The following is a 10,067-nucleotide window of genomic DNA, read 5'->3' as shown; positions in this document are numbered from 1 at the left end:
TCATCATCATCATATTGCTTTATATCCCACCTTTCTCCCAAAATTGGGACTCATTAATACAATGCATCTTCCCTTTCATGCTTTGCCTTCTTTTTCAGGAAATTTCTGAAATGCATTTACCAGAAATCAACATTTAATTTAGATTCACTCTGGGTAGCCTCCACCAAGAAAATAGCAGAAGTCCTTGTAAACAAGAGACAGACTGTGATATTATTATTATTATTATTATTATTATTATTATTATTATTATTATTATTATTATTATTATTACCATAATCAACAATAACCTCATGCTGCTGTAATTTATCCTTTATTTGGACCAATTCTTTTTTTTAAAAAAAATAACATTATTATTACAAATGGCAATGTTATCCTGAAATAAACTTTCTTGGCCTTAGTTCCTCACTACAGATGGGGAAAACATATTAAGGAGTGTTCTTCTATTTCCACAGCCACTTGCTTCTTGGTGACTTTGCTCAGGCTATGAAGATGATGCCACAATCTTGCCAATTTTTCTCTCTGTGTGTGTGTTTATGTAGGGATATGTCTGTTGGGGCTTGTATAGTCTTAGGAAAGCATTTCTTAAAAAGCAGCACACCTGGCTAGTTCTGTTCAGTTTACAACATGTCTGTCTGAGTGTATGTAGGGATGTGTCTATTGTCATTCCAGTAATCTTAGGAAAGCATTTCCTTTTTAAAGAAAACAACAACACATTTAGCTGGTTCTCTTCAGTTTACAGCTTCTCAACACCTTACACCAGCAAATCCAGCCCATGGGAGATACTTGCTTTCAAATGTAAACTCTATTATTTTTATTTATTTATTTATTTATTTATTTATTAAAAAAAACAAACACAGTTGTTCACAAAAAAACTAGGACTGAGCTTTGGCTCTTCCCCAATGATTTCACATTAGCCAGCAAATAGCCAGTGGATGGCCATAACGTTTGGCAACTCCCTTCTTGGCTGGAATTCATACTGATATCCTCAAAATGAAAGGATCCTTATCCTATTACCAGTCCCCTGAGCTCCCCAGTGTCCATCTGGAAAAAGAACATAAAGATTCACACAGTTTTATTCTCCAAGGCAGCAAAAGTAATTATAGGTTTTAGCTGGGGAGAGCAAAACCTCTTACTAGACTAAATATCTCATTTCATTTAAAATAATCTCTCTGTGAGTATAACAGACTGTACAAGACATTTTACAAGAATAAACCAGATTCTTTGATTCTTATTTACAAATGCCTGGGGATCCTTAGTGCAAACTACTGCTGACCCGCAGCATCTAAATCAGTAAACTTTGGATATCCTAAGCGGTCCATTAGAGTGGAACAGATGTCCTCAATCTCCTTAATTTCCTCAGGAGGCATATCATGTCGCCAAGCATGGATGCTCACTGGAGAGATTTCCCCTTCATAAGGAAGATAAAAAAGACTGGTGGATGTGGCAAATAATATTTGGTTTAAGCTAGCAGGAGACAGAGGGATTCCGAGAAAGGCATAGATGGCTTCAGCCATCTTCTGGGGAAAGTTGACAATGTCTTCAAACTTGAGGAGTCGATAATTTGCTGGCAGCAAATCCCTGTTGAGTCTCAGGGCTGCTGCTGTATTTGCCAGCCACAAATGGGACATCACAGAGACAGCATTTGAATTTGAATGGGAGAGTTCCTCTCTCAGTGGTTCGTATTCAAAGGCATAGCCTGAATTTAAACTACACTTGTCTTTTCCACTACCATTAAAAAGCCTAGCTAAACGCTGTGGAATCTTCCTCAAGGAGTAAAGGCTAGGCTGGCTTTTGTACAGTACTGAGTAGACCCATGCCCGAGGGTCCCGTACTACATAGAGTGCTCTGAGTGAAGGACCTATAATTTCTTGAAAGAAAGGCAGCTTTAATGTCCAGCTCCCACTGCTTAGACTGAGTACAGGTCGTGCATTTGGATAAAAAGTAAGGTGTCTCCTCAGTTCCCTAATGTATTCAGCATCCTTATCTGAACTCCCTCTGAGTCGGTTTCTTTGTTCTGCTATGGATTCTCTCTTTCTAGGACGTCTCTTTTTGTCTTTACTAGTGGAGGGATGCTGAACTAACCTACTTCTGCTGGTTTCCTGTAAATGGATATTCTGCAAATGAAGCTTGGTGTCCTTGACTAGAGAATGCAGCCAACCCTGAAGGAGCCGAAAGTGGCCGCTTTGAACATCAGATGCTTTCCATTCACAGGCGTCAACAAATGAGTCAATCTCAAATTCTGTTTCAGGAACATCAAGGTATCCTGTTGGGATCTTGATATAGATGAAGTCACTGATGTTGAAGAACAATTGCTTCAAAATTTCTGCACCTGAACTGGGGAGAGAGGTAATGATAACGTCTGGCAAATTCACAGGGTGCCCTTGGTCCTTCTCTGCATTGTGTTCTGTACCTGTCATGTCACTACTCCATTTTGCACAGATTGGTTGAGTACAAGAGCTCCACACATCAATCAGTTCAACAAACCACAGTATAATTACCAGGAATAGGGTCCAACGCAAAAGCTTGCCAAAGGAAATATAAAACCGCCACTGAATAGCCAATATGACCAAGCTAATCCCCAAAATCAGCCCTGCTATTATATTCACTTTAAATCCAAAGGGGAAAATAGTCTTGTTAGTTGATGCCTGCTTTTCTATAGCTTCAGTTCCAAGGCCAAATTTTGTAACTTTTCCTTGAGTAACTACCTTGGCATAGCCACCAAAACCTAAATAACTAAACCTTTTCCTCAGATTTAGATAGTCTGTGACAACAGAGAAAACAGTTTCAGTATTGTTGACATTTAGAGAAATCTGATACCCTGTGTGGGCATCATCAACAAACCTACAGCTGGAAATATTGACATTAGGCCCATAGAACAGGTAGGCAATTCTCGCAGTAGCACTTTTTGCAGAAAAAGTGACATTTACAAATTGTGTCCATCTTTTTTTGAACTCTGCTGCCTGCTCTGCTTCTTGTATCCTAGCAACCGGGCTGCTTCCATGATGGTCAAACCAAAACATTTTATAATGAGCATCCCATACATCCATCATGGCTCCATTATATGTGTTCATAAATTTATATGGGACATATTTAAAGTCAATGTCAAGGTTATGAAAAAAGGCACTGATAGAGTTGATGGGAGAATCCACTTCCTTTTCCACATGGTCGACCACTAGCAGAGTCTGAGGATTTAACAGAAGTAACGAACGGTATACACTTTTCAGCTTCATTGCTGAGGAGTATGCAGACGCTGCCTCACCACTTACAAACATCATGTCCTCATGCTGAGAGGATGTTATAATCTCACCAGCAGCATCTCCAACTTCATCCCCTGTCCACTTAAGCCACTGTGTACATTCACCAAGCTGGCCCTCCCATGGCTGATTGCACTGACTGGTGGGAGATGGAGCGAACACCAGGACATTATTCAAGTGGCTAAGTTTGGGTCCATAAAGGGCCTCAGAGACAAAAACTTGCCCATTGGGAGCAAAGGTGAAAGAGTTCTGATCGGGGTGTTCATGCCCTGGGTTGAAGCTTCGCCACCCATCAATCCAGGAATAGGGCTGAAAGTGGACTATGTCATAGACAGCACGGCCACCCAGTTTCCCAGATTTGAAAGAAACAAAGGTATTTGTCTGTGCATATGGTAACCCTGCCCCATAGGTAACAACACCCCAATTAGGGAATACATGCATTTTAGCACTGCCATAGTCAGGAGGAGGGTGGGGAGTTAATCCTGGGTCGTACCATATGTACTCTGTGTGAAGTGTACTCCATCTCTGGGCAGTGGATGGCACCATGGGGCCATCCTTCGGCCGATGTTTTCTAATTTGCTGTGCAAGCCAATTGCCCTCTCCATTCTTCAGCACAAATCTATCTAGGAAAACCAGCTGGCTTTCAGGTCCGTAGAACCAATTGTAATTGGAATCAGCTATGCCCACGGTTCTCTGAAAGCCAGGTAAAAGGGTAGCATAATAAAACCAAAAGTGCATTTTGAGCCAGTGGTTTCCAAAATTGTTAATCCCAAAGTGGCGCTGTGCCAGAAAAATATACTGGGTTATTGATTTGGCTGTATAGCTGCCATATGCTACACCTTCATCCAAAGAGCCATCAACAATATGGTTTAGCAAAAACATGGTTTTCTCCATCACATCTACTACTGTATGTTTCCAGACGTTTGCTTGGGCCTCTACGCTCTCTTCTGTTACCAGAGCTCCAATGAGCAATGCCACCATGTTAGTGGCTTGGTGATTATGAAGTAGTTGCTTGCCCCAGGAACGCACTTTGGAATATCCATACATTTCCTCACTTATGGCCAAGATCTTAGCAAAGTATTTTTGTCTTCTGATATCATCCAGCGAGGCATACAAAAAATCAAAAGCTGTAGCAAAGCCAGTTAAGGAATGCCCGAGAGGAACTTCATCACCCGGGGCATTCTCCACCAGCCAGTCTTTATATCCAGCCATTCTGTCCATATATTCTAAAACAAAATCAAAGGCAGCTTTATCTTCTGGGCACAAGAGACAGTAAAATGCTAAGGGAGGCAAATTGTTTCCATATATCTCATTCCACTTGGCAGCAAAATCAGCATGCTTGGGTGGAGGTAGGTAGTAGGACGGATTGGATAGCATCACAGACACTGCACTCCTGATTGCTCTAAAGAGGTGGAGATGGCTGGTGTGCGATTTCTGCCTCAATGCTGGGATCTCTTCAGCACTGAAATACAAGCTTGGATGAAGAACTGTTTTTTTCATTTTCTGACCAGCCTTGAAATCTTCCAGTTTTTGTTTCTCATACTGATCCATATCCTCTGCAAAAGTCACCCAGTCTGAGTAATTACTCACAGATTCTTCAAAAGTGCAGACTGCCAACATCGCTAATGCTAAAAATAAGGATTGTCCTGTAAACATTAGAGCCATGATCCATTAGGCAGTTTCCTCCCTTCAGGCATAGACTTTTTTTGAAAAAACACAGTGTTCAGATGTCACATGTGGATCAAGGTGCCACTATGAAAAATATGCTTGAAGGACTTTTATTTAAACTTGGGGGGAAGGCTTTATGCTATAAGATATGTCTACCTCTTGGCTGACATGTTTTTTAGACACAGCCGAAATGCAGGTGCTCTGAATAGACACCACAGAGACACAATAAAAGCAACAATTCCGAGGGCTAAAGAGAATGTAACCTCTGACCAACTTCCAAGTACACCAGACTAACAAGCAAATTTGATGTCAAAAGGATGTCTATTGAGCTGTGAAGTGCAGAGACAAAAATCATATCCAACACATTATTTTGTTAATAAGAGACGTGTGTGTATGTACAGGAGGGGGAACCTTTAACATCCAGCTATTTCTGCTATAGAGGAAAAAACCTGATAGCAATATATATATATATATATATAAAGAAAATGAAGAAAGAAATGGAATTTTCCACAGAAGACTTCTGTCCTGTTCTCTCATGGTACGCAAAAAAAAGGCTTGTCATTTATTTTTTAGGAGGACAGAGACTTTGCCAAATATCTCCACCCACCAATTTTGATAGAGGTACCATGATTCCAATACTTGCTAAACTCCAGAGGTGAAAACTTTTTTGGGCTTGATGATCCTGTAGAAGACTTGTAGCTTTAGTGTATTCTTTCATTATCTTCATGTCCACCTCAGTCTGAGCAACCAGTCCCTGTCCTGGCATTTCAATTAGCTCTCTCTCTTCCTCACAAAAACAAATCAGAAACACCAAATGGGACACACAGGCCACTTGTTCCTCCTTTGATTGCTGTTTCTGGGGCCTGTTCACTTCACATGTTGTTCTTATCTGTAGAACAAAATAAAAAAGAACAAAGCAAATGTCATTTTAAAAAAAAGGTAGAATTACACTGACAAACAGCTATTTTATTTTATTTTTTCTTAAAGCCACATGATACAGAAGTACAGCTGGGGGCCAGGGTAGGACAAAATGAGGGCAGTGACCCTCCCAATAGGTGTTCTTTCTCCCCAAATGATTTTCTTGGTCTTCACTCCTCAGATTTCTAGTACTACAGAGAGTGAGACAATGGCAACCCTTCACATCTAAGACTGCATCAACATTACAGAAATAATGCAGTTTGATACCACTTTAAGTGTCGTGGCTCAATGATATGGAATTCTAGGATTTGTAGTTCCGTGAGCTATTGAGCCTCCTCCCTCAGAAAGCTCTGATGGCACAGCAAACTACAAATCCCAGGATCCCACAACTTGGAGTCACGGCAGTTAAAGTGGTGTCAAAATGCATTATTTCTGCAGTGTTGATGCAGCGCAAGTTTGTGCCTTTTTGCCAGTCTTAGAATTCTTGTATTTGCTGTGTTCACGTTCCCTTGGTAACTTTATTGCCCTTTTTCATTGAATGCCTAAGCTGTATCTCTAAATGATCAACTTAAGTTTTTAAGTTACTGCAATGCTAGAAATTTAAAAGAGTGAAGGAAAATTTCATTGGGGTAGAATTCTTATCTGGAGAGGCTAGCACCCACATTTTGCACTCCCTATAGATACACCCCTCATGCCATCAATTTTCATAAATAAATAAAATTGAAGATTGTTTCAAAATTGTACTTTTAAAAATGTGCTTTGTTCCACTCTTTGGTCTTTAAGAATGGAAAAATTTCAGAAATGAGTGTTCTGGAGCATGTCCAGAGGAAGGCAACCAAAATGGTGAAATGTCTGGAAACCATACCTCATCAGGAGAGGCTTGGGGAACTGGGCATGTTTAGCCTGGAGAAGAGAAGGTTAAAGGCTATACAGTATATGATAGCCTTGTTTAAGTAATTCAGAGGATGTCATACTGAGGAGCAAACTTGTTTTCTGATGCTCCAGAGAACAGGAGCTGGAGCAATGGGTGCAAACTACAGGAAGAGAGATTCCACCTCAACTTTAGGAAGAACTTAGTTCTTAGTAAGACCTGTTTGACTGTCCTTTGGAGAGTGGTGGAGTCTCCTTCTCAGGAGGTTTTTAAACAGAGGCTGGATGGCCATCTGCTGGGCGTACTTTGTGAGTTCCTGCATGGCAGAGGGTTGGACTGGATGGCCTTTGGGGTCTCTTCCAACTCTGATTCTTTAATTTAAAAGTCAGCAAAGATGATAAAGTTGAGACTATTGTACTTTGGCCACATAATGAGAAGGCACGGATCACTGGAAAAAACAATAATGCTGGTAAAGGTGTAGGCTAGAAGAAAGAGAGGAAGACTGCAAACCAGATGAATAGACTTGACTAGGGGGATTGTGGGCAAGGGCTTGTAAGATCTGGGCAGGGCAATGGAGGATAGGGATTCTTGGAGATGTCTCATCCATGGGGTTGCCATGTGTTGGAACTGACTCCAGGACAGCTAACAACAACAACAACAACTCCCTTATCATCCTTGCTGTCACAGGACCATAGAGCTGGCATCCTCCCATGCGATCATTATTTTAGCATGGACACACCAAAAGCAGCCAAGTTTGAAAAACAAATAAACTTGAAGACTTACAGCAGTGTTTCGTTTTGCTGTGCTTACCAAACTGAACGCTTGCAGTATATTGCACACCATACTTTTGCAAAGCCATTTTTGCGCTGATCAGCAGCCTTCTCATCCAGAAGGGTATATAATAGGCATTGCTCCCATTGGGCAGCCTCAAATAACGAGGGTCCCACTTGCCACTCAAAACAAGGAATCTCTTTCTAACGCTAGAGGGCGCTAGGAGCTAATTAGTGGCCTGGCCCTTTCTTTCCGGAGCAGCGAACTTGCAGCAAGTTTTCTTTGCCAACAGCTGGAAATATTTAACAGCCATCATCCAGGAGCCTTTCGGGGTTTTTTAACCCCCCCCCCCAAAAAAAAACCCTTTACTATTCTTCCTATTTGTTTCTTAAAGTCCCCAAGTCACTCTCTTACCTTACAATTGTTGTGGCCCATCAGCCTCGACGAAGGCTCCGATCGCCCCAGAGGCGTCCCCTCGTTCCTCCCAACTACTTCGGCGTTCGTCGCCGTTACTTTCCCTTGGCGTTCCTCGGCTGGGACTCCCAATCCTCAAGATTTCCGCTGCCCAGCCGAAAAAGAGAGTGGGGGGGGGGAGTTGTCTGCCAAATCTGGGTCCTGCCGCCTTTTGCAGCTTTCCTTTTCCCCCAAAGTGTAGTAATTCATAAAATAAAATCAAGTTGGAGGATGGATGGATGGATAGATAGATAGATAGATAGATAGATAGATAGATAGATAGATAGATAGATAGATAGATAGATAGATAGATAGGAGAAGGCAGCTTTTCAAAGGAGAGTCTCTTGGACTTTCCAAAGCAGGGAGCAGCCAGTCATTGGAGGAGAGGGGGTGCTTCCCAAATGAATGGGGGGATTGGCTGATCAATTTAGCCAGCGGATCCTCGGCAATTGCAGGGGATATGGATTGGTGATGGATGGGTTGATTGGTTCCTTTCCGGGGGGAGGGCTGTGCGGTGGAAGGGCAGCCGGAGACTCTTCTCCTTCTTCTTCTTCCCCACTTGGCTCCAACTCCAGCAAAGGGAGGCTCATGCTGGGGCCCTTGCCCTGCCTCTGCCTGGCGCTCTCTCTCCCTCCGCTGCCCGGCTCCAAAGAGGCGAGGAGCTGCTCCTTTGCAGCGCCTCCCTTGTTCCGCGGAGGCTCTGCGCAGACGCCGCTCGCAGGCTCCTGGCTCTGGGCTGAGCCTTGGCTGGAGAGGAGAGGAGCCAGGCGTCAAGAGGGGAGGCCAAGCAGTGGCGTCACAATGGAGGGGCGGGAAGGAGGGGCTGCGGAGGGCCCCGAGTGACAGACACCAGTCCAGGCTCACCTGGCTGCAAGGCCTCCCTTGGGGCAGAAGAAGGGCGCCCTGGCATTCATCGCCTTCCCTTTCAAGAGACTTGAAGAGGTGGCAGTGGGGTGAAGCTCACTGGGAGGGAAAAGGCCAGGCCCCAGCGTTTGTCAGAAATTTAAATTTCATTTTTTAATATAAAATTTCATTTATTTAAAAAATGAAATAAGAATAAAAAATTCCAATATATATATATATATATATTCTTAAATTTTCTTTTTTTCATATATATATATATATATATATAATCTCACACTTTAGCCAATTCTTCACCCTGCCTCTGTAAACGCATGCAGGTTGTGTGTATGAGATTGTAATTGGAAGGTATAACTTTAAATTTGGCGAGATGCTTGTTAGCATTCGGTGCAGCTACACCGGCCCCGCAATCGCAGAGTAGCCTCTGACAACGCTGGCTCTTCAGCTTACTAATGGAGAGGAGCACTGCCAACTGGGATCATAGAATCATAGAGTTGGAAGAGACCACTAGGGCCATCCAGTCCAACCCCCTGCCATGCAGGAATTCCCAATCAAAGCATCCCCGACAGGTGACCATTCAGCCTCTGTTTAAAGACCTCCAAGGAAGGAGACCTCACCACACTCTGAGGAAGTGTGTTCCACTGTTGAACAGCCCTTACTGTCACGAAGTTCCTCCCAATGTTTAGGAGGAATCTCTGTTCCTGGAGCTTGCATCCAATGTTCCATGTTTTAATCTGTAGAGAAGCAGAAAACAAGCTTGCTCTATCCTCAATGTGACCTCCCCACTTTCAAATACTTAAAGAGGGCCATCATATCACCCCTTAACCATCTCTTCTCCAGGCTAAACATACCCAGCTCCCTATGTCTTTTCTCATAAGGCATGGTTTCCAGATCCTTCACCATTTTAGTCGCCCTCCTCTGGCCACTCTTCAATTTGTCAACATCCTTTTTGAATGGTCAGACATTGTCAGTGGAGAATACTTTTACCTTTTTATTAGCATGACATTCCATGGTATAAGGGAATGACGATTTGCGTGTAATGCTAGTGCAAAAAAGCATTGCTAAGGATTCTGTATGGAGGAGGTCAATGGGAAGCTGACACCAGAGTTCCTAAGGATTTTATATGGTGTGTTATGAGAGGAGGTTGAAAGGAGGTGTGTGTGACACCATAAGGTAAATGGCGGGTGGCATTATGTGATGCCAATCCTAGTGATGCCACTGAGAGAAAGGAGAAAGCTTTAGCCCAAATGGGAAGGGAGCCAAATCAGCAA

General features: G+C 42.8%; 1 protein-coding gene across 1 annotated transcript; it reads right to left on the bottom strand.

Moving 5' to 3' along the window:
- Positions 1 to 275: 275 nt before the first annotated feature.
- Positions 276 to 8,170, bottom strand: LOC121927514 (dermatan-sulfate epimerase-like protein). The gene is made up of 2 exons (XM_042461182.1): positions 7,897 to 8,170; positions 276 to 5,811 (listed from the first exon to the last, which is right to left on the bottom strand). The coding sequence occupies exon 2, from the start codon at positions 4,917 to 4,919 to the stop codon at positions 1,263 to 1,265; it is 3,657 nt and encodes a 1,218-aa protein (XP_042317116.1). The 5' UTR covers positions 4,920 to 5,811; positions 7,897 to 8,170; the 3' UTR covers positions 276 to 1,262.
- Positions 8,171 to 10,067: the final 1,897 nt, after the last annotated feature.

This window comes from Sceloporus undulatus, chromosome 4 (genome assembly GCF_019175285.1).
Source record: "Sceloporus undulatus isolate JIND9_A2432 ecotype Alabama chromosome 4, SceUnd_v1.1, whole genome shotgun sequence".
Classification (NCBI taxonomy): Eukaryota; Metazoa; Chordata; class Lepidosauria; order Squamata; family Phrynosomatidae; genus Sceloporus; species Sceloporus undulatus.
The sequence above is the reverse complement of the archived record's forward strand: the minus strand, read 5'-3'. Positions and strand labels throughout refer to the sequence as shown.